Source organism: Ostrinia furnacalis, unplaced genomic scaffold, assembly GCF_004193835.3.
Source record: "Ostrinia furnacalis isolate ACB-3 unplaced genomic scaffold, ASM419383v2 OfSCF0535, whole genome shotgun sequence".
NCBI lineage: Eukaryota > Metazoa > Arthropoda > Insecta > Lepidoptera > Crambidae > Ostrinia > Ostrinia furnacalis.
Genome location: NW_021130774.1, coordinates 29,826 through 56,046, shown reverse-complemented (window position 1 = coordinate 56,046; position 26,221 = coordinate 29,826). Strand labels below are relative to the sequence as shown.

The following is a 26,221-nucleotide window of genomic DNA, read 5'->3' as shown; positions in this document are numbered from 1 at the left end:
ACAACTGCTAATTGAAGCTCACTAAATATTCATGCCATTTGTTATGACCGTAAAGCAATAAAAAGGGTAATGATATTTTATTAATAAATTGATAATAAAATTCGTAATTCATTAATGCGATATTGAAGTATCGTTGTTATAGTTTATGCTAATTCAAGTATACAGTGTGAGTCACGTTAAAGTGTACATATGAAAATAGATGAAACTAGACCTATTTTTATCGACAAAAAAGAGGTCAAAACTAAGCGGTATATCCTGATAAAATAAAAACAGTAATAATGCTAATTAACAGGCGATACTAAAAAAATACATAAAATACACAAAAGATGCCAACAAATAATAAAAAATAATACTTTTTGAAAAAAAAAAAACTGCTTTTAAATTCGTGTTTTTTTGGTTATTTGATAAAATTCTCCAAAAAATGCCCCTATAACAGGTGGTTTTTATTACTTTGTATTATTCTCTATTGTATTATCTTTGTAAAACCAAAAATCGCATGTCTCTATCCGTATCACAACATTTGTTATGATCGTTTGAACAAAGGCCTGCCACAACATTATTCTCCGCTACAGGTAGAGACAAATTTAATTTTAACTAAAATGCTTATTTTACTTCGAAATCTTTTGTTTTTATTTAAAATCTAACTTGTCTTAACGAAGCGTTGAATGGCGCGCCCGGAGAGGCTTAGTTCAAACGATCATTGCAAACGTTGTGATAGGGATAGAGACATGCAGTTTTTAGTTTTACGAAGGGAATACGATAGAGAATAATACAAAGTAATAAAAACTATCGGTTATAGGGGCATTTTTTGGAGAAATTTATCAAATAACCAAAAAAACACGAATTTAAAAGCAGATTTTTTTCAAAAAGTATCATTTTTTATTATTTGTTGGCCTTTTTTGTGTATTTTATGTATTTGTTTAGTATTGCCTGTTATCTAGCATTATTACTGTTTTTATTTTATCAAGATATACCGTTCAGTTTAAAAGTTATTACGTTTTCTTTACAATAAGTAATAATTTTTTTTAAAAAATCTCAAAAAAATGTTGACCTCTTTTTTGTCGATAGAAATAGGTCTAGTTTCATCTATGTTCATATGTACACTTTAACGTGACTCACACTGTTTATGTAGTAGGTACTCGTATTTAATTTAGGTATTTCAGACTCGTAGTAGTATTTTCTGTGGCTCACTCTACATCTTATTTTCAAAAATAGTTTCGTCCTTGAAATATTTAGGTATGTCTTAATATTTTTCAATCTTGGCTCATCTCTTCAATCATGGTTATATCTTTCCACAAAACTTGCTGCAGTTTGCGTTAAAAAAGGTAAAAAAAACTTTTTTATATTAATTTATTTTGTCATTTTGTCAGATTCGGCAGTGTATCTTATTATCTGAACATAAGTTGTGACACTAAAAATATCCGATAGAACTTCTTACCGTCAATAAAAAGTTGTCTTAAAACTTATCTATCTATAGCCTACGTTTATCAGGGATAATGTATGATTATTATAATTGTGAAAGATTTTTCAAATTGGTCCAGTAGTTTTTGATAACATGGGCTTTACGATACGAGTGTGGAAAAATTATATTTAAAAGCGCTTTTAAAATGCTGTTGTAACGCAGCTTAATTGAATAAAGGGCCTTTCGAAAGTACGTGGCTAGGTGTTGGTTATTCGTAGGATTGCAATGGCATTGGCTGTTCCAGGAAGTAAATGATAACTTGATACAATATTTTTCCGCCATTGACTCCTCTTGTTCAGCTTAATTTAATAATTTGATATTACAATAATACTGTCCATTTTAGTGTGTAATTAATAAAATAGAATATAGTGTGAACTGTGAGTCACAATAAAGTGCACATATGAAAATAGGTGAAACTAGACCTATTTTATCGACAAAAAAGAGGAAGAAAAAAATAAAAAAAAATAAAAAAAACTTTTATTTTTTATTTTTTGACCATTTTTTTGTCGATAAAAATATCAAATCAAATCAGGTGTAGTGGTTCGAAACAGACTACTATTCCGGAGGTAGCGGGTGCGATTCCCGCACAGTACAAACATTTGTGTGCATGAACATATTTGTTTGTATTGGACTGGGTGTTTTCTATGTAATAATAAGTATGTATTGACAAAAAAAATATATCCGTTGTCTAGTACCCATAGTACAAGCTTTGCTTAGTAAGGACGAGAAAAATGTCCAAGGATATTTATTATTTATTTATTTATTATTGTGGCATGCTGAAAAGGCGCCAAAAATCGTGACATGATACAAGTCCTTAAATCACGAAGCTGGTTTACAGCGGGTACCAACGCACGACGGGGATTACGCACCCTTTTGACAGTGACGGTTTATCGTGTGTCGGTTCGTAGTATACCATAAAGTTAACATGCCTAGCGTAATAGAGCAACAGAACTCTGAGATTCTTTCAGATTTTACGCACAGTTTTTGCAACTCACGAAGGCGAGCGAGATTTACTTGTGTGTGTACGTGTACAACATGCACGTAATGATAGTGTAATGTCGTGAAATCTCTATCAAAACTTTTTAAATTTTATTTTTTTAAATTTATATGTTAGTATTTCTTATGTGCCCCGTCTTACAGATAAATAAAAAATGCACAAAAATGAAAAATAACGTCAAAAAATAAAAAATAAAGATTAATTTTAGTTTTATGTCAGTTTTGACGGGCACATAAGAAATAAATAACATTTTTGTGTAGAGTCACATAAAAATTAAAATAATTAAGCCCCCTTCATTCCAAGAGGAGGGGGGTGGGCATTTTTGTCGATAAAATTGACATAATAACATCACTAGCCCTATCCCAAACACACTGTAAGTATTATTAGGTAGAGGTAGGTAATACAAAAGTGATTATATTCATTTCAAGGCTTTAAGGTAACTATAACTTTAACTATGTTTTTGTGAAGCATTATCATGTAAAATATGTAGGTACAAGAATATCGTAAATTAATATTTTCCTAATTGCAATAACGATTAATAATAATTTATGTCCATCAGAACTCAACAATCTGTCTCAATTAATAAATAATAAAATAGGTGGGCATTAATAGTCTATTAAGATTTGGGGAAATAAAGCTATCAAGTAAGTATCGTGAATTTGATCCTTGCCCAGGAGTAAGTAACTTAAAGTTTAAGGTTAGCTAACCGGTTTTCATATTTTACGATGTGTTCGGTGGTTCATATCTATCCTCGATTTTCAATACAGAGATGATTCATTTATTCATCATTCTACTCATCATAACAAGACAATACATTTAAACCACGTCACGTGTCACCAGACTGTACAGAAAGCAAACACTTCTGTAGTGTCAGTTAATGTAATGCTTACACAAACCCCATCGCATTTATTTATTGATACAGGATGTATCAGTTAAGAAACGTTAAGTTTTATTTATGTTAATTTAGTAAGTAGTCGTAAAATTATTCCTTTATGTATTGAATATTGTGTATCAATAGAAAAAAGGTAGTAGTCTGTTCTTTACTAACTAATGGTATGACTTCCTATCATCATCTGACCCTGAACACGGGACATACCACAGGTACACCTACTCTAAGGCCTGGTTCAGATACGTGCGATAACCGCGCGGTTTCTGGGTGGTTTTCATTGGCGGGCGAGGCACTGAGGCGGTAATCGTGGCGTGTTACTGATTGATCCTAATGTATGAAAACTGCCCAACAACCGCGCAATTATCACTGCGTCTGAACCAGGCCTAATCAATACTTATAATAAATCTGTAGAGAGGTCAATTTTGTACATGAAATATATTTTCAAAATAACTATCAGGGGGTGATTAGTGATCGATACTGATGCCAAAAATACTATCAGTAAAATTTTTGTCTGTCTGTCTGTCTGTCTGTCTGTCTGTATGTTCCTTATAGAAACAAAAACTACTCGACGGATTTTAACGAAACTTGGTACAATTATTCTTCATACTCCTGGGCAGGTTATAGTATACTTAGGAATTTCCACGGGAACGGGAATTAGCGGGAAAATCCTTTTGTATGAAAAATCTAAACCGCTTAAGTAAGACGCTTGAAATTTAGCATGCAGGTCCCTTAGTAAACTTAAAGCTTAGTTACAACAGGATATTGCGAAATTCCCACGGGAACGGGAGTTAGCGGGAAAAACATTTCTATGAAAAAATCTAAACCGCGTAAGATTAGATGAAGGGGGTAAAACGGGATCCACGCGTACGAAGTCGCGAACTAGCGGCCGCTAGTAATGACATAAAATCCCTACATATTGTTGTTACCAATTGATTGATGTCACGATGTGTGTGTTACTTGATGAGGTTACTCAAATTTATTGCCTGCCTCCACTCTTTATCTCATCAAGATCAGGTTGTTTAAGGGCTTTGAATTTATTTAAAAGTTCCTAAAAGTTCATAGTAATTATTAAAATCTCAATATTGTTTACAAGATGTCAGTGTATTTTATTAGGATTTTTTTTGGTTGCTATGATATTTATTTAGGTATAATAATACATTATATCATTATATGATCTTTTTTGTAACACCCTATGTGCTTTAGCGGTTGACAACTATCAATCACAACTGAAGCATGCTGTAAGTGGTTGAGACGAGTTTAATGAGGTAAGCAACCGTGTGATCACGGCCATGAAATTCACACCTTCAGCAGGTGGACTCAACTGTTTAAAAACATAATTAAACTTTCACTATGGAACTAAAATCGTTTTAAAGAAAATTCTGATGTAAAATTTTAGTAAGTAGACAATAACACAATTTTATTACATATCGGTATAATGGTGGCCTACTCGTTCGTAGATATCGTAGTTAGCGCACGTGAGAGTTAAAATGGGTTGTGGTAGAAAATTGCGTATATTTTTGAAATATTTTAAATACAATATATATTTTATGAATTACAGACTCGTCAGAAATTCTTTTATACCCAAAATCATTGTGTCTTTTATACCTAAACTATTTATTTTTTACCCTTGAAGAATGTTATTCAACGGAAAATCACTTTGTTTGCGCCTTGTGGAATATTAATAGTAGTATCTCTTTACGGTGAGTGACAAGCCTCGTTGCTCTTATCTGGCTGTTCGGCTCTAGAAATCTATACTAATCTATCTACTTGTATACTAATATTAGTTAGATATAGTTATAGTTTGAGTTCCGGGAAAGGACATAAGATAGTTTTTATCCCGATTTTTGAAACAGGGGCGCGCGCGATAAAGTTTTTCTGTGACAGACAAAATTCCACGCGGGCGAAGCCGCGGGAGGAAAGCTAGTATGATATAATTGAAACTTAACTTTTTATGCAATCATATTATAGTGATCGATTCAATAATAAATTAATATTTAATACAGTTGTATCATAATTGATACAGTCTTGTTTTCAGTTCATGTTTCGAAGTAAATACTAAGACAAGACGTGGCCAAGGATAAAGAAAAACACATATAAGGTAAACGGCTACTAGTTCGTGATAGTACGTAAGTTCGTAAGTTCGTAAGTTTTTTTTCTAGCTCAAATAATAAGCAAATGGAATATTATTTATTAAAATTCTTCATTACTACAAAAACTCTATTATTTAAGCTATCTAAAAAACCAAGTACCAACATTGTGGCCCCAAAAATGAGGGCAATACGAAGCTTCAAACTCTCAGAGAGCCAAAAACAGCCATGCGGCGTGCAAAGGTTGCTCTCACCCTAAGGTTAGCGCTCCAACTTCTTAAGCTTATAGAAAGGCGAAGGAACGCCCATTTGAATAAAACTTGTAATAGTGGTTTCATGTGTTCCTTGACAATTGATTTGGCTTAGAAAAAAGTTATAAGAAAACGTAGAATTCCTTTAAAATTGCGATTAATTGACTCACGAAATAGCGTACATATTATTTTTCGGGTGTCCCCTATTTCGTGACACTACCGAATCAAGGATATTATGGATAACATTTTGATGCTTGGTATTTAAATAATTATTTATGATAATTTAAATGTAAGTTATGAAACAAATAATGCATTTATTTAAGTTTCTCATGACCTAAATTCGGTATATGTTTCGTTCACTAGAATTTATATGACACGAATTTGAAGTTCACATAAATGACCAATTTTAAGATAAATTAGCATAAGTACTACCAGTGCAATTTTGGTTTTAATTCGATTTGTTTCATTTATCTTTGTTTATTTGTGTAATATATGGGATAGATAATAGTTAATTGACACAATTTGACAAAAATCCATGAATTTTACTTGGGGAATTTGGAATAATCAATATCACGAAACAAGAAACCGTATTAATGTTACTTTTTTCTAAGTTCGTGATATATAAATGTATAGTGTTAGGTACTTTTATGATACATACCATCAAAGAAATCGACATACTTTTTAGTTTTTTTAATACTGACCTAACTAGGTACTACCTAGATAAAAAATTTATTAATTACTTACTTTTTTTATGAATCATTGGCGTATCTGGGGTTATTTTCAGGGGGGGCTAACCTCACTTGAAGCAGCTCCAGAGATGGGACTAGGGGGAAGGGGGGCGCCAGCCCCCCCCCCCCCCCTCCCATTTCTAATGACTTGTATAAATATTTTCACATACTTATCGTCAGAAATAACAAATCAAAATTTTATGGGTACGAAGGGGGGGGGGGGCGGCACCCCCCCACATTTCTAATGGTTATATTAATATTTTCACATATTGTTACAATTTTTTTTTTTTTGTTGAAGTGCTATCGGTTTGCACTTACTATCGGAGCTATTGGGTTACTCCGAGAGCAAGGCAGTGTTTATCTTTCCGGGCTATTTAGTGTTAATTATTATTTATTGAATTCTTTGTTACAAATTAACAAATCAAAATTTTATACGTAGGTACGTACCTAGCTAGACTCACATTATTTCTCATAAATATTTCAGATAAGTAATATCGTCAATTTCACACAATTCATTTATTCTAAATGTATACTTTCGTTTTTAAATTTATTAAACCCTTAATCATTATTAAAATATCCTAACTCGATCCATAAAACCTTATCCCGAAATAGGGGACATGAGTTCACGAACTTAGAATCAGAGCAAAATTTTATCACGAAACAGGATCCAAACAAGAGGTCCACAGAACAATTAATATTAAAAAAAGTTCAAACTATATAACTATAATTTATGTATTAACTTACTGTCAAAATACCAAAGTTTAGCATACAAAAGCTTTCATACTGATATCATGCTTGGTTATTTTTAAATAAAATGTTAAAGTCGTAAGTGCCTTAATATACCGAAGTAGGGGGCACTTACCTTAGATAGTCTTAACTACGAGTAGTTAAAGTTAAATTATCTGCAAATATTAAATTAATTTGAAGATTTGGTAAGTATAATTTAGTATTTTTACGGAATTGCAGTTATTTCAATCCAATTAAGATAGTTTTAAATAAATTAAGTACGCATCAGGCACTTACACTGATGATTTATGGTATCTGAGAAGATACTGATCTAGAAGTACTTAATATGAGATAAGTAGGTATTTCTTAATGAAATAATGCATATTTTTACATATAAAATATGTATTTTTATTCGTTGTATAACATCTACAATAATTATGTAGTTACCAAAACTTAGCCTGGAGATGGATAACTAAACGACGACGCCTTCTCATTAAATAACAGCAAATTGTTTCATTGATGAAACTTAACTGACATAGGTACTTAGTTTGAAATGAGTTGGTTTTTGAACTTGTTCTAACAGGGACTTATTTTTCTACATGTAGGTACTACCTTTCCGCTGGTCTGTCTGTAGTAGGCACCTACTAAGCAGGCAAATAGATTTAAATCAGGATTCAACTTCATTTGTGAAATTTAATTTGATTTAATATTAATAATAATTATGAGGTGAAATATTTTCTTAAACAAAAGCTTTTCTTTCGTATAAGGATTTATCAAAATATGTATGTATGTATGTTATTATGATAGTATCAAAGGAAACAGATAAATAAGTGTCATCTTAATTTATTAATTCAGAAATAAATTACACCTTACATCTACGTATTTACACAAAAAATAAATTGGTTCCTTAAATTACATTAGGTAAGTACCTAAGTTCTTTGAAGGAGTTAACAAGTGCTATTTCTTATTTTCTTGAACCCAAAAGAGAAGCCAGTGAAAACGGTGTGTAAGAACTCACAGGCGCCGGCTTTCTGACAGGCTCATCGTAATAATCAGGCACTGGTTCTAACATAAAGTCTGTGACACCATCGAAAACCACGCGCACCACGTCTGACATTTTATACAGTGACAGTTTCTTCAGTAGCTTCAATTTAATTTGCCGAAGTATATCTTCGAAATAGTTCACTACCTGCACCAATAGATCCTCGATTATTTCTCTGAATTGTTCCTTGATGGTGGACAGTACGGTGCGTAGTTCTCCATAATTTTTGGTTCGGTAGTCTTCTATTATGGGCATCTCTTCGTCATCGTCGAGTGCGAGATAGCTGAGGTCTTTTGGTCCAGGAGCTGGTGCTGGTTCCGGGGCTGGTTCCGGCGCTGGTTTCGGCACTGGAGACCCTTGTACCATTGCCACACCACACCACAGTGCTAGCATTGAGATCATCACCGTAGCTCGAATCATCTGAGAAGGAAGTGTTTTGCGTTACTTTATAGCTTCTCGTTTCTACACGAATCTACACGAATAGAATACGAATGAGTTAAGGTAAAATGTTGCGAATGTTGCTATAAGACTTAAAGTTATTGTACATCTCAATCCAAGGATCTTGTTTTGGATGGACTGGCAAACTAAATAAACTGTGTAGGTAAACTAGGTAGTATAATATTTATATTTTATTTAGATATTTTGTTTATTTTACAAATTTTAACAAATACAAATAAAAAAGTATATACTCGTATATGAATCTATTAATTCTAGAAACGGTATTGACTGATTAAAAGAAAAAACTATAGCCTAGTACCTAATTTGACGCAATCACATTATTTAATTCTAACACAAACGTTTTGAGTATAATATCACAGTTTTGTTAATAATATTTTTGAATACATACCTTGTTTGCTTATTGAAAAAATATTCCTCAGCACAGTTTTCTAATTTTCAAGCACCTACACACGATTTACACGAGCACCTTTCTCTACTATTCTTTCATTCAGAATTTGTTCTTATTTATATTCGCAAATATAACACGACGATTAGCAATAAGCATAATGCATCAATTAGTAAATGAAAAGGAAGGTGGCAATGAATCAAACACTTCTAAAGTATTACTTGTACTTATTGCATACTTTCTTAATGGATGTGATAATTAGGGAAGTACTTGAATCACTTGAATGGATAGACGATAAAATTATTTTTGCGTAAATCACACTTCATTCATTCATCCCATTTACCATAGACATTTTACAAAACGTCTCTTATGAAAATTAAATGACCGAACGTTTGCACTAATTTGTCGATGTTAAAATTTCTTACGATGTGCCGGTGTAAGGACCAAAGGATGTAACCCCGTAAAGTGCGGTCGTTCTCTCAACGTATACAGGGTGTCCCAGAATGGGTGAATCAAACTGATAGGGGAGGTAGCTGTACTAACGTACTATCCCTAAAAAAAATGAAAAAAAAATTGAGTTCGGATTTTTTTTAAATAAAGTGCTCTAAACTCGAAATCTAGTCATTATTTTCAAAAGTTTGTTTACAAATAAACGAAGCGATCATGTACAATTAATATTAGTAAGAAAAAAGTACAAATAAACTCCAAACGCAGCAATTATAGCCAGATACTTAGGCAAAGCTGATTTATTTTCACTTTTTCAAAAAAAAATTTTTGTTTTCTTATGCGCTTTATTTTTTTTTCATATTTTTTAGGGATAGTACATTAGTAGAGCTACCTCCCCTATCAGTTTGATTCACCCATTCTGGGACACCCTGTATGTATAATGGTCACGCACCAACTTCATTTACCGCAAAATATTTTCAAGAATTTATTAATACTTAATGATTATTTAAATAAGATAATATTTATAGTAGACCTATCTACCTAGATTATTTTCATGAAAGCATCACGCTTGGAAGATTAGTTCCAAATGTGTGCTGTAGATGGCGTTATAAGTTTCTTCTTCGTCCTTGTTTTCTCCTCCAGTTTCCTCAAGGATCCAGTTCTGAACGTCAAGTCTTGGTGTCTTCGGTTAACGAATATGGCAGTTTCGTTTTCATCCTGTTTCTCGTTAGCAGAATATTTAACTACTACCATCGTTGTTTTGCTCTAGCTTGATCTCGCACCAAGTGAATCTTTTTTCATGACCATACTTAGTGAAGATTAAATTATTCATTTATAATAATGTATGACACTGCAGCTGTACCCACGACTTTGTACTCGTAAAAATCGTTTCAATATTTTTTCCCGTTTTCACAACATTTTTCATTGATGCTTTGTTCTTATTGGTCGTAAAGTAATGTTTAACGTAACGTGGATGGTATAATAAACCTGCCTCGATAAATAAATAGGCTATCAGAAACAAATATTTTTTCAAACGGCTATGTTCCTGAGATTAGCGTGTATAATCAAACAAATTATTCAGATTTATAATAAGTATTACTATAAGTAGATAGGTTTAATAACACACGTACCTAAGTAGCCTGGATTCCAAACCTTGATAGATGTTTACTTATGAGTTATCAACAAGTGAACTCATGAGGAAGTAAGAGTGATATCCCTCGCTATTAAAACAGATTAGATTTGACGGTCGACAGGTCTAGTGGTTGGCACTCTAGCTTAGAAAGCCAACAGTTGCAGCTTCAAATCCCAAGGGCGAATGAGACTGGTTTTTTCAATTGTATTTTTACCCAGTAGACTAGGTACGAGAAAATATAAGTATTTTTTTAATGTTATGGAAATATACGAAACTGATATTGTGGGGAACATTATACTTTGCAATATTATTTCAAATGAAGTTTAATAGTTAAGTAACTACTCATTATTTAATTTTCAGGCAAATGAAAGCATTAGGAAAATCATAATTCATGCGTCGATCAAAAATCTTACTTTTTTAATTAAGATTTTTAAATAAATTATATCCAGAAGATTAGAGGACAATAAAAGTCTATTTCTAAACTATATTTGATGATATTTAAAACAAAATTTGTTTGTATTTGGTTTTGCTTTGACTTTCAAAAAGCTATTTTATGGATGTCGATATTACCTATACAGGGCGACTTTGAATTCGTTGGCATCCTTTTAATATAAGACTCTACTCATGATACATAGTGTATTCCCCAAATATGAGACAAATTTAATGAGATTTTTTGCCATTATTTTTACTATCTATGTGTATTAGTCTGATCTAAAACTAAAAAGAGTTTAAAACTCCATATTGTACAGTCAACAGCACATCAGCCTATACATTTTGTTGCAAAATACATCGAAATAAGATGCCACAGTATTAAAATTGATATGCTGCCGTCTGTACAAGATTTTAAATATTGAAATTTTAACTCATTGGATTTGTCTCATATTTGGGGAATGTATACCTACTGTGTATCATGAGCAGAGTCTTATTTTAAAAGGATGCCAATGATTTCAAAGTCACCCTGTATAAGGGAATTGCGCTATACAGGCTGTGAGGACGTCTCATTGCGTATAGAAGACGTAAAGGCATAATCGTAGATCGAAGTATTGAAGACGTAAAACATCTTAATAGGCAATTCGATGTCAATATTCCTACTTGTATTTTTTCCCAAAAATAAAGTTCCCTTTTTCAATGTATTTCAGTTGTGTGATCGAGTTCCTCTATGGATCTTGTTTGTGTCTAAGGTTTAGGTGTAACATTATCTATTTTTTTAATTCCGTACATGGAAATTTCACTTCATGATCTGAATTTTTTGCAACATTGCACCCTGTATTGTCCGTGCGATGTGTATTCTGAACCTTGAGTGACAAGTAAAAAGTGTCAACGCGAGATAATCCGCGTCAATGAGCGGCTGCGCCTGCGCCGCCTTCAGTCCGATACACTATCAGTCCGTAGCCGGTGCTACGCACGAGTCGACTACGCGCCCATTTCCTCGCGTTTTCACAGTACTGTTCAGGACCTCGTATATTTGTATTTAAATAATTTCAGTTACTTTTTAAGTGAGTTACTTATGGGAGAGAACAAAGTTAACACATTTCCAGACATTATGAGAAAGTGTTTCAAAATGGGGCTTTTTAAAAGTAAGTGTTTTTTAATGTTTTAGATTTTTTTTTTTCATATTCGGTAAACGATAGGTACTTAATTATTATGTAGCAGCATTGCAAAGAACCGGCAAAATACAAGTTAAAACAATAAAATGCATGTTACTCGTTACAGTTTAGTATGATAAGAAAGTAAACATAGTTTACTTCGTGACATAAGAAAAATACCTACATTACGGTATCTAGTCAGGAAACTAAACTATTGCAGTACCATCATATTATGTAGGTACTTGTACTTACTTAATCGTCATTTAAGTTGTTTGTATTGAAAGTGTGAAAACAGTCCATATTCACGTTTCCGGTTAGTAAAGATGTAAATAGGAAATACGGTATAAGTCATTAGTTAATTAAGTAATTTCTTAACCTGAATTCTTACGATTGAAGTCTGTTTCTTGTGTGTAGCTCGTGATTATTCGAATAAAAATTACCGGCACCGTACTTTCATAGCATGCACTATTATTTCTGAGAAAGTTTTTCATATTATTTTAGTAAAAATTATAATAAAAATACATTTATTATTTATAACCTGAAATATTTGATATCTCTCTGTGTGTATCATCAGATATTTTTACTAGCACAACCACTGCACCCAATCTACGGCCTTCTACGATACATCAGGATGCAACTAATGCAAATACGGATACATAGTACCTACTTGGTTATCGTTATTTTATTATTATTACAAACTACATATCTGAAACTGTACTATATTATTAATATTTGTCAAATTGTGGTTGCAAATACCACATAATAACAGCCACATACCGGCAGAGAATGACGAATTTCTTTTTACTTCAAACAAGATAAAATTTACAGTCACACTCATAATTACCTTACTTTTATTTTGTAAGCAGGCTAATTCTCTTCAACAAATACGTTAAATCAGCGTGAAGTTGAAAAGATCAAGTAACTCTTATTATTGTAGAAGTATGCAATTTTTTTCTCATTGTAAGTATACTCCTACGTAAATCTAAAATATATTTTTTTCGTAGATTATATCCGAAAGTTTATTGACCATAGGTTAATGAAATACTTTTAACTAAAGAACAAAAGCAGTCATTTGTTAATTTGAATAATAAAACCTCTGAAATGTAAAAAACACCGGTTGTATCGTAAAATGCAGTTGTATTGTAGGGAGAGGTCGGCAATCACTGCTCGGCACGCATCAGCGAAGAGCCACAATACGGGCTGGCTGGCTAGATGGGCCTAGCTAGACATCTTTTGTTTATAGTAGCTACCGGCAAGCGAATACATTGCATCTATCATTTGGAGTACCTACATTCATATCAAAGAGAAAATTAACGGCCAATTAAAATGATAACACACAAAGTTCCAATCCAGAGTCTCAGTGCGGAATAGCCAACCTTTTCAAACGAAGTATACTAAAAATGGTTTGATGTCTTGAAGCTCTTGAATAAATAGGTAAACATCTATCTTTAGAAGAATCAGGAATTCCGAACACGAAATTAAAGTTTTTACTTGATTAAAAACCTTTATTAATTCAAAACAGTGTTCAATTTGTTACGCAACAAGAGTTAGTTAATGAGCATTTATCGTTTTAAATAGGCGTAAAGTCCTGTGTGGAAAATGAATAAGAACTCAATCAATGGCACATTAAAATCTAGTAGATTCTCAAAAGTATGGATAACAATAAACTAATTAATCTCACAGACTGTAGTTTCCAAAAAATTAAGATCTTTTTGTTACATCAAATCGTATTAATTGCCATATTAGTTAACAATGTTTTTTACAAACAGTACAAGGTAACGTTACACAGATTAATATCAGACACTTTGTATTTATAAAGAATGGTTTATTTTATTATTGACGTTCACAAGGATGAAAGAGTTAAATAGTCATACATGCATGACGATGTACTCCAATAATAATAAAACAGACTTTGTTTTTTGAAGTGGCTAATCTGCTGACACTAAATCTTAATTTTAGCAGATAAACTAACGAGATAAGAAGACATTAAGTTATTTGAATGTCACGCTAGATGCAGTTTTGTTTGTAACTATTATTAAAAGACGTAAAGAAAAAATGCTGCAAATAGGTAACAACTTTTGGACCCGTAATAAATGTTCCAACAGAACATTATTTACAGAATAAATATTTATAGTGTCTAGACCAACTTCAGTAAGATTCAAGATGTTATTAAAATAAGAACGGTAAAAAATGTTCATAAAAATGAAAAAAAAAAAAATAATTACAGGTTTTATAGAGTTACGTTGTAAAATTGTCAGGGTTTTCCAAGTCCTACTAATAGTAATAGGGTTTTGTCTTGTTAAGTGGCAACTTTCACTATTTGCAATCTCCGAGCATTTTATTATACGTTTTGCAAACGTTTATGACATTTTGTGATTGCTTTATTTCTCAACGCACAGATTTACCTAACAGTAACAGACTATATTGTTGCTGATTTTTTGTTGGTTGGTACTTCAGCTGGGAACTTAACTAGATACGTTAATATTTAATGCGTAATAATAAACACCAAATAAGTCCCATTGCAGACAGCTTAACCCAAATTAATACTGTGTTAATTTTACATCTCTCGAATTTCATTAAGTGAAATGAAATTCGAGACTTAAGAATTTAATGTATAATATGACACCCAAAATATCCGCAAAATTAGTATGAGACAGGTAAGCTCTAAGTTTGGTTAAAATACCTTGTAGAATCTATTTTTGGTATTTTAACTTTAACAATATTCTTAGTTCATTTTGCATTAATGGAGAGACAAACAAAATTGAAAATTAAAAGCGCACAAGAATAACAGCCTAGGGACACGTGAGGTGATATGTTTCAATTAGTGTTCATTGCGCTCTAGTTTTAATTGCAATGTAAAGATGAACGCTACTATTATCTTATTTGCAAACTTTATTGATGAGTGGCGTCTGTCGCTCTATTTTTATAAATACCACTTCTTAGAGTTCTTTTGTTGCCATAATGTAGATCTGAATTTAAGAATCGCTAATCGCAGCAAGCTACACAAGCTATGTATATGATCGAAATCAACGATCGAAACCACATGGTCTAGAGACCATAGTTAGTTGATTTCGATTAGATAAGTCTACTGTTTAGTAACTTAATTTGGAGACTTTCGTTATCAAGTGTCCTTACTTACACCGCGAACAATCGATTAAAAATACAATTGGGTCAGTGATGGTAAAATTACTTATTTGTAGTTGACCTATTTAGTTTATCCCATAAATAATTATTTATTACAGAACAGGCGCTCTGTATTTGTGAATACATTAATTTTAATTTAATCTGTCGACCTATAAGCAGTTGCCTTGTCAAGTTAAATGCCGAGATAACTTGGGACAAGCTTGCTTGCGACTATTTAATTGTTCATTCTAGTTCAATTATATTGTAGAGCAAATAAATGCAAATAAAATATACCAAGTTCTAGTTTCTTTTGTAGATCCATACTCAGCTCGGACAAAATTAAATAATAATTGAGTTGATTAAACTTCATAATTAGAACATTCTGCAAGAAGATCCGTGAAGTTTATTAAATTAGTTAAAACTCTTTTTAAACATGTGTAGGTTTAAAATTTACTTTTTGGAATATTTTGCATTTTCTGTATTAAGTATTTGCTTGTCCAAAAAGTACAATAATTAACTAGCACACAGCTCTGGAAGAGGTATTGATAAACCTTAAAATCAACAGAATCACTCAGCAAGCATTCCGTGTACCCGTGGCAAATCCCGATTGAGTCATCTCAAAAATGTTTACGATAAAGAGCCGAGAAGGACTATGTTGTCATACAATAGTTAGGGTTAGGAGGATTATAGTATTACTAGCTTTCCGCCCTCGGCTTCGCCCGCGTGGAATTTTGTCTGTCACAGAAAAACTTTATCGCACGCGTCCCTGTTTCAAAAACCTATGTCCTTTCCTGGGACTCAAACTACCTCTATGCCAAATTTCATCAAAATCGGTTCAGTGGTTTAGGCGTGAAAGCAAGACAGACAGACAGACAGACAGAGTAACTTTCGCATTTATAATATTAGTATAGATTAGTAAAGATAGTAAAGAAGTATAGCTATAGATTTTACCTAGTCGAGCGTCAGTCATAGTCGAAAAAATGCTGCCCAAACCCTTACTATTTCGAAACAGATTTTGGGCGGAGCCTCTGTACTTGCCACATTTACCTACAAGTATAAATAATCACGCGCCGGAATTACCTTCGATACATTTTTTACTTTACAAACAAACAAATAAGAATCAAATACTTTTTGTGTGTTATAGTATGTTATGCCTGCAAGGTTCGTTTATGTCTACGTGCTTTGAAATTTTTCGATGATGAAATAGCCCTGAAAGTATGATCATGCTGTTTTTTCTGATCAGAAGTTCTTCCTCAAAAAAAAAAAATTCAGTTTAGACCACAAGTGGTACTTATGAACGTCAAAATATTATTATAGAAAATAATAAAAAAAGAAAAGGTAGCCCTTATGGGGCACTTTACAATGTAAAGTGCCCCATAAGGGCTACCTTTTCTAAAGATATATAAGGAGACATGTAAAGTTTACATGTCTCCTTATCTTTTGGGCCCTCCCTCCCTTATAGACCCTTGGAGTAAAGTTATCTTGCATATAAATGCCTGAAGTAGTCTCAGGACAAAACGTAGCCGAGGGACAAGTCAATTGAGATTTGTGGAAAAACACAAAATAATCAGCTGAAAGTACACAAAGCAACTGTAAATGTAGGTGCCTCCTCGCTTGAATCTACTGAATATTTTGTAACTTGGGCTGTAATGAAGACATCACAAAGTTATACTGCCGATAGTATGTGACTAGGCTTTGTGGGTGTTGTGCTAAGCGAGAATTAAATCAAAGGAGCAAGTTTCCTTATGCAGTTCATAGCAGTTCAAAGCACGTAGGTCATGTTTGTGTGAGGACAGGCGGCGCGTGCGCAACCGGTCTCGATGTAGGCTAAACCGCAGGACATAACAGGTAGCGCCGCACTTCCGCTCTTCCGGGGATAATTAAAAGTCAAGGTCGTATTTTGATGACAAAACAAACAATTAGGCCAATCTCGTACTTGTTCTGATTGCGATCTGTACTTAATCATTGGAGTTTGTTTTCCTGAATATATTTATAGATTTGTTTATGACATAATTGATGTTAACTTATTCCCTGTAATTGACTGATCGGAACTTGAAACAAATGCTTTTAGTTACATATTTTAACTTTCGCTTAAGTTTGGAAAAAAATAGTAAGTGATTATTAAAATTGAAAATTAACAATTAGCATTTTATTTTTTGCAAATTCCTACTTACATTGAGTAAATTAGCAAATTTGATCACATAGGATGAGTGTCGAAATAGAACCTACCAGACCTGAAAGAATCTGACAAAATCGTAACATCATCTTCTTTTGGAGCTATCTCTAGGCCAGTTTCAACATACTTATAGATTAATATTTCCCAATATTTTAATTACAACAGATAGATTAACATGATAAAGATCTTTGATAGTTTAAGTAGATACTAATTGTACCTATTTTGATTTCTGTTTAAATTTTCAGTCATTGATTTCTCAATTGTTATCATAACAATCGTATGTTGCATCTTTCTTAATCTAATTATTGTTATCTATGTATGTCGAGTGTTCAACATTATGCTCAGGTGCGGCCTTCGTCAAAATCACTAAATAATCGCTTTTATGCACGCAAACGTTTGTTCGTAGGGTTTATAGTATCTAATCGGTCGTGTTTATTTAGTTTGAGATTTCAAAACATATCCACTTAAGACACATTGATTATAATCCGTGCCGTATCTTCTACAAACTTGATGATGACGCTCTTTTACCATTTACAATACATACAATACATTTTTCAACTGATTAAGTAAATATGTACATATCTTTAAGCAGTTATGGTGAAACATTTTTAACTAAGCTGTTATTAAGTTATTGTTAGATTTCTATGCATAGTATGCATACCATCCGGCAATTAGATTTTTTTAAATAATGAAGTCTTTTTTCACCTGTAGTAGGCAGGAGATTGTCTTCTGTTGCGAGTGAGTCGCGCATGACGCCCCCTGTTGCAACCTCCGCTCACCTACATCCTATGGCGTTCTAACGTGCAATTCTTAGTGCCCTTCACCTGCACCGCTAATGGCAGGCTTATGCATTCAATTTGTATATTATCACAATTGACATCACATTATTACGTTAACATTTTCAGTTACATGCTTGTTAGTTTTAACAACCCTGTCCTTGTGCTATATTAAAATGTACATCTGATTGAGTTTACTCTTTGCTATTATTTACTGAAAGCCTGATTCTATCAGATATTTACATGCATTATGAATTAGGCACATTCTAGGTTTCATTGTCTACATTATTAAATACAGTATTTTAATTTTCATACAGTTTCAGTTACCTGTAACTCCCTCACACCTAATAAAGTACACTAACTTTATTTTCATTGAACGATAATTATAAGTTTTATTGAATATTATTTAGATAGGTGAAACGGTTTTATGTCTGCCTTGTGTGCCTTGTTTACAAATAACCCCTATAGTGCTATTTCATGAGTGGAAAATTAGATCTATAGATTGTAAATGGAAATATTATTTTGTATCATAATGGATCAAAAATTCCCATCATATACCCGATTAGTAATCTGACTTTACTCAGGTTAAAAGGCCCGTATGAAACAAGATTATACTTATAAGACATAAATCTTTACTAAGCAAACGCTAACAGAACTGTGGTTATGGTACTTTTCTAGCGTCGCTTTATATCATTACAAACCGAAGAGTTAAAAAACCACAACTTATAAAAGCTCTGCTTAGCTCTAAACTTATTACTCTTATAACTTATAAACTCTACATCATTGGCATTTAATTACATAATTATTTTCATGCATCACAAAATATGTAGTTAATATAGGTAATTAATACATTTCTAATCCGTGTCATAATTAATCAATTGTATATCGCTGATGGTAATTGCGTATAATTCTGATTGAAACATAATGAATGAACCTATTTATCTTAAGGTCATTCTGAGATAAAAGAAAGTCAGACATGGTAAACCTTAGTCAGCAGCATCATGCCAAGATATAGATAGTGCCAAACATCAGTTGCGTTGCAACGTTGCAATGTGATAACGCGGATAATAGGTACCTAAACTACTCGTGGAAAGTAATAAATTCAAGCCACGATAGCCGAATGGTGAAGGGGTCGGACGGACTGGTCGACTCGTGATCCGAGGAACGCGGGTTCGAATCCCGCCACCACTCGACTATTGTACTCGTAACACAACCAAGCATATTTAGCTTACCACGAGGAGTTAATGGGATTATTAGTAATTTGTATTTACAAATTGCTAATATTCTTTTTTGTAAAAAAAAGTACTAATTGTCAAATAATCAAATCAAAATTTTAATAAATCACCAAGCCTACAGAGCAGACATCACTTGAATCGAAACCTGTCTCAAGACAGAATAATGAGTCAGAGTTTAAATAGTATTGTTTTGTGACCGAACTCGATCAAAACTGATACATTGTTTCTTGAGAAACTCTTGGGAGTATCATCCGAAAAATATTTGTATTTCATGACTCTGTCTGAGAGTAAATTCCTTTATTAAGTCACGTTTCGTATTACTTTTTGTAACATGTGCAAATTCTGATAGTGAGCAGAAAGTGACGGAGCGTCGTAGCGTAGCTCGCAAGAGTCACCCCGTTCAGTTTTGTGATGCTGTGAATAAATAACAGTGTCGTTCAGGGGCCCTTTCACGGGCTGCTTAGGTATGCAGAGAGGCTTGGGGCTGTGCGCTAGTAGGGTTGCCATCTCTGAAATTTGGCAACCAGGACAAGACGCGTGAAAACCCTAGATTTTGGAGCCCAGAACCCGGACATATCAACAGGTTCTTTTTTAAACTAAATCAAGTTGCCCAGCATCAGCCCAGGAATGAAATTTTAAAGCCCGGACTACAAATGAAACCCCGCCCGGACGCATCCCGGACGACCTCTAAACTAAGACAAATCCCAGGAAACCCGGACGATTGGCAACCCTATGCGCGAGGTACAAGCCACTGTCTCCGTAAATGTACGCTTACCTTACGGACCCGAATAAAATAGTAATAAAACAAATCCTGCTTTCGTTTGACGCGAGACGAAATTAGCATTGCCTTGTAACTTCAAGATTAAGGAGACTTGGAAAACAACGCAGAATGCAAATTTGTGTAATTTATTTATGAGGTTTTAAGCTTTATAAGCCAAACTCTGCTAAGAAATAATAGCTAAGAATGACGCAAGAATCACAACAATACAAGCAAAAGAAACAAGCACATTGACTCTGGCCTTTATTGTATCCATTTTCGTTAGTATTTCAGCTAGGTACATTTGCTGTAATTTGAAATTTTTAATTCAATATTAATTTACATATGTCTAATGTGTGGCGGTGTCATGTTTGCTCCCAGGACAAACGATCTTAGACAAACTAGTTGTCCTCGTTTCCGTGATCAACCAATATAATATTACCGTACATAGAAAGGAAGGTTGCTTACTCTTTCAGTCAGTAATCTGCATAACTTTTTAGAGTTGCACAGCAATAATTTGTTTTGATGAATTGTTTTGGGTTGTCCGATTTCCGGTATTGCTGTCCTTAAAATGCTACACGTATTTGGGCTTGCCTTGGAAATTTAAAGAACTCCTACATTTTTTATGATAACTATTTTTTTTTATTTATGCATAATAAGGCAGGTATTTGAACGCAATTGCACTTGGTGTTAAGTGAAATGCAGTCTAGGACGGTCCATATTCAATCTTATAACTTTTTCAGGAATGGAAAAAAAAAAATTCATATAGAAACATTAATAAAAACTACTGTTTATTTGGTACTTTTTTTCTATTAAATTGGGTAACTGTTCCTCCAGATTCTTTACGCTCGCTTGGACCCTCAGAATAAATTGGTGGACGGAAGCTAATGCGATTTTATTGTATTAGCTCATCTACACTTGTTACGTGAATTGACTGTAAAAGACGCAGCCCAGCTAATTTCCGCCCGCATATTCCTCTGACGACACTTACGCCCGTATTCACAAACATTACTATGAGGTCTCACAGGGCGCGTGGACGCACAGGGTGACACACGAACCAATCACAGAGCTCTATTCAACGCTGTGCGTTCGATTTTCTGCTTCACGTAAGCAAGCATCGTTTGTGAATACGAGCGTTAGTACTATATGAACGAAGTCCAATTTTTAAACGGAATAACAAGTGAAAACAAATATCCATAGTTACTCTTCTTTTACTGAATGGTATAAATAACATATTTTTAGGTAGGTACTAAGCCATAATTTTTACCTTTTTTTGTTGAAATAAAATATGAATCTTAAACATATAATAAATCAAAAATAATTATTTAAAGACAATCATGTATGAATCTATACATGATTGTCTTTTCTCATAACATTTTCTTCCGTTTTTTCAAACTTATGTATCTCTGTATACATAAATACCGACCGTATATACTTTTTATGCAATTACATACCTATTTTGACATTACAAACATTACAAACTTACCTACCTACATTTTAATTACATTATCTTGTATTAGATTACCTTTGTGATCTCAAGTTAAAATTCCGGCTCTACCTAGTAACTAGGTTTATTTTTTCTTAGTTACTATGATATCATGGTACAATTTTGGTTTTCGATATCAAGTACGTACTTGAGTAGTTTGATATGCGGAAGAAATGTCGATATAACTTGATATATGTATGTGTATCACGCCGTATAAGTAACATACATATTTTAAGGTCATTGTTTGTTAGAGAGGTACAGACGACGGCACATCAAGGTAAATGTTGTTGCATCTTGTGTAGTTGTAGTAGGAGAGAATTTACAAAAAAGTTTTTAGTCCAAAGTGCGTCGACTGTATTACAGTAAATACCAGCTTCGTGAAAAGTGCTCTTCTTTATTGAACTTTTAGATAACCATTATCACAAATTGTTTAGAAGCGAGATAGGAATCGATCACTGTACTTTAGGTACTTTTAAGGTCCCTAATCCTTATTGAGATTAGAGAACTAACATTAAAGTACCGATTAGTTGCCGAGCCTAAAGTTGAATCACAGGTTGAATGGTGCGCGCAGTGAAATGGATACTCCAGCGATAGAATAATGAGATAGATGGTTGTAGAGTTAATAAACAAATAATCATTTAAACTCCGTCAATAAATTAAGAGATTTTGCGCCGTAGTAGGTAATACTCGTTTTTTTTTCCATTATAGGTAGATGTACCTTAAATTGGAAAATTCAAAGTCAAGAGTAAGTACTTTTTAAAACGCTATTGTTGCAGCGAACAATAATGTGCAAATGCAATTCCCATAGCAATTTAAAGTTTATTGTTATTACCCTAATAAGAGTAATAAAAATACTTACTTACAATTTTAAGGCAATTTTTTTAAATTGTTGTTTACAACAGGTTGACGGCTAGTCTATTCTCTTCATCATACTTCATTCGAACAATACAGCACGTACCTACAAAACAATAAGCAGCATATACGAAAAACAAGTAAAATAAATATATTATTTCTAACTATACTTACCTATAACAAAAATTAAGATCTTTCAATTATATAATTTTCATAAACTATGTGTTGATAAGAACGTTACTTTTTGATCGATGTAAATAAAAGATTTTCTTATTTAAATGAAAAACGAAAATACATTATTTTTATGTTACTGATCCTTAGGGTTGAACTTTTAACCCTGTATAAAATAAACGTGTCAATCATAAAAGAAATGTAACTGCGTTTGAGGTCAGACATCGGGTTATAACATTGCACGGACAATGAGGTCACATAAACAGGATAAAAATTATTTGCAGCAATTAAGAGCTGTATTCTACTTTCTAGGTCAGAGAATATCTTGAAATACGGTTCTTGTAGATGTCATCAAAGTGTAATAAAAGAGGTTATCAGGTTATTGGCGATTACCTTATTTATTAAGGAAGCTATTTTTTTACGAACACTGAAAATTGTGATATTTTTATAGATGTTTGTTATTAAAGAACCAATCACTTAAAAAAATTGTCATGCACAGGAGCAGTTAGTATTACAACATCTGAAGTTCAGTGTCTATCGTAGCAAATGTACCTACATACTTATGAATTCCGTTTCGTACAGTCCTATAATGTTTCACAAATTAATGTTAATTTGATAAAGGATAGTAGGTAAGTAGGTATTGTATATGTTCGATCAGAATGTTATATGCTGACCAGAGCGTGATAACCTTTAGGCTCTTGGGCTTTAGCCCATCTTCAAAAATAACAACTGTATTGTAGAGATGCTGATTATGCAATTCAAAAATGGTTTCAAACTTATGGTTAAATATTTTATATTTACCTTTGCTTGACATTTCATTGAGTTTAGAACCTTATCGGTATCTAGTGAACTCTATTAAGTCTAGAGCTTTATCTGTAGTTTTATATTAATATACTACGACTATTTCTAATTTTGCTGACGTAAAGTAATTCTCATGGTTCCCGCCACGTTTAAGTGACATAACCGATCTACAAGCGTTAACAGGCGAGTAACGAGTAACCAGAACAGTGACCGAGAGATAGGTAGTTCGTATGATCACTCTCATTGAGCCCGTTCGCTTCCGGAGCGTCCCCCAGCAGACGCTCGCCCGCGCCGCGCCGTGCATTGAACACTCGCACTTCCTTACTTTGCGAATGTCGATTTCATTTTTTATTGTTTGGAAAAGCAAAATCCTCGACACTTGATATCTTTTGTTTTTTTAAACTCAAATCATAACAATGTTTGTCTGTTTTCGCTCTCTTACTGACTTAATTAGACCACAATTGCATTTACCGTTCGATTCGAATTTGATGCAAGAGACCGTTCGATTCGAATTATACTTGGGGGAGACCTTTGTCCAGCAGTGGACGTCATTTGGCTCAAACGAACTTACCTTAATAATTAGTAGCAGATTATCTTAAAATTAAATTATTTCTGTGGGTAGGTACGGTTTTTTGGTAATATTAGTACTCTACCATCTGCACTAGCTAGAAGCTCTGTGTAATTATAGGTGCTGAAGTCTATTCTCTTGGTGTGTAAACGCTCGTAGTACTCGTAGCATTCACTGAAATCTACGATGCATCTCGTGTGAACGTGTAATAATTTTTCCTCATTATTACAGTGACAATTTAGTTTGAAGCAATTCCATCTGGGTACCACCGAGTGAGCTAGGTACAATTGAAAAAGTGGAAAATAACGTATCCGGCAGGGACAGTCCTTGTATAGAATTACAAATTGCATAAGTAATGGTGATTATCATTCTCGCTGTGAAATCTAATTTAACAGGTCACTAGTTAGGGTCATGACACTTCTGATGATCCGCGGAATGAAGTGGAACGTCAGTTCACAAAATTTTTTTGATCCAAGAGCATTTTACCAGGAAGTATATGCATCTAGCTGTAGAGAAGTACTTGAATTAATTAGTTTTTTACCAGCCACATTGAATTAACGGGTACCTACGCGATTCATTACCCACGGCGATTGGTTTAGGTACCTACGGTAACGGATAGCAGATTTTTTACGGGTCATTCGATTCACTCAATTGAATCTGATTAAGACTGAAGTTGTGAAACAACATGACTGGATTTTCAGAAAAACTAGCGTTAGAAAGCGGGTCATAGTCGAACTATGACACCGTTTTATTGAGAGTAGAATAGCAAAATAAAATGATATTTTTTCAGCAACGAAACATACCCTTACTGACAGATTCTTTTTAAACTGAGTACTAGCCTAGATAACTAGTTAGAGTACCAGAATAAAAAAACGCAATTAGTGGGGCCACTATTTACGTTAAAGAATAATATAAGTAGATGGGCATCTATAATTTATTCTACATTCTACTATTATGTTTCATTTAAGGTTTATGGTGTATCAGAATAGAAACTGACCTTACACACAACGTAATAAATTAAGATGAGTTTAGTTGCAACCTCAGGGCTAGATCGCCGGCAATGAAACTACCGTCGCATTATTGCTCTACGCTCATCATTATCAGTAGAACAAAGCTCTATTTATATCAATTCAAGGGATTTAATTGATGATACAGATACTTTACACTACGCAGCTTGCATTGTGATGTACGTAAATGTAATCCATACGTACGTGTACGTCATTTAACCCTTTCCCTAATTTTATCTTATCATGGCGAAAATACTATATCATAGTAAAATAGCAATTTTTTGCATCAACAAGTAGGTAAATATTATTTCTCGTGGTCATCGAATATTTCCTCAGTGGAATTCAGTGGCCATCAACAAACGATTGGATTCGGTTTAACGGTGACTAACATAAAGGGGCGTGTGAGAGCAGTGTCCAATGTTCATGCTCCATCATGTTTAAGCAATGCCATGTCAGTCAAATGCCGACGTTGCTACTGGAGGATTTAAATGGCTATTATAGAAGTATATGCAACCACGAATCTTATTTTGAACATTTTTTTTATAGGTATTAATTTAAGAATTTTGCGTAATTAGCTAGGTACTTGACCTTAATAGAAACCTTTCTAAACTATCACAAAGGGTTACGGGACTATTCCCACCTCTCGTTCCCATCGCTGCAATTACTGTGTAGCCGGGATCTACAGCTGCTTGAGTTGTAAAATCCGACCCTAGTAAAAATATATCTTTCGCGTCCAGTTTGAATGGAATAACCAAAAGGTTGATATTGTGTTAATGTATGAGTCCTAGGGCCTTGTGGAGCCCTGCCCAGTGCAAATTGTCCGTGTTGACTAAGCCAGCCATGCAAATCGCGATCACTGTAATCGATATGCCCCCAGACCTTGGCCCCAAATGCAGCGCTGTCCGTAAGATGAAGAATAATGTCTCAACGGATGACGACTCGTACTTATTTATTTGTTTGTAAAACTACGAGCGTAATGTACGTAAGCTAGGCCGTGGAATTGACGTATCCTCTTAACCCCACCTCCACAGCTATTACGCTTCTGTCAAACAAACGTTTTGTTCGCCCACGGGGCACT

At 33.6% G+C, this 26,221-nt stretch overlaps 2 protein-coding genes across 3 annotated transcripts in view; one reads left to right on the top strand and one right to left on the bottom strand.

Annotated features, from left to right (window-relative positions):
- LOC114366106 (organic cation transporter protein) overlaps nucleotides 1-26,221 on the top strand; it is a 59,648-nt gene that overhangs the window by 9,995 nt on the left and 23,432 nt on the right. Inside the window, exon 1 of one of the 2 annotated variants that reach the window (XM_028322894.1) lies at nucleotides 11,975-12,182. The exons of the other annotated variant lie outside the window; for it this stretch is intronic. Coding sequence (XP_028178695.1) covers nucleotides 12,113-12,182 — 70 coding nt within the window. The 5' untranslated portion in view covers nucleotides 11,975-12,112. Of the gene's footprint in view, nucleotides 1-11,974; nucleotides 12,183-26,221 lie in introns of those variants that run through there. 2 annotated transcript variants of the gene reach the window in all.
- Nucleotides 7,968-9,136, bottom strand: LOC114366107 (uncharacterized). Its single transcript, XM_028322895.1, has 2 exons — nucleotides 9,030-9,136; nucleotides 7,968-8,602 (listed from the first exon to the last, which is right to left on the bottom strand). The coding sequence occupies exon 2, from the start codon at nucleotides 8,600-8,602 to the stop codon at nucleotides 8,105-8,107; it is 498 nt and encodes a 165-aa protein (XP_028178696.1). The 5' UTR covers nucleotides 9,030-9,136; the 3' UTR covers nucleotides 7,968-8,104.

Bases quoted from the DNA above. Each gene is read 5' to 3' on its own strand.
- LOC114366107 (XM_028322895.1), bottom strand. From the start codon at position 8,602: ATGATTCGAGCTACGGTGATGATCTCAATGCTAGCACTGTGGTGTGGT.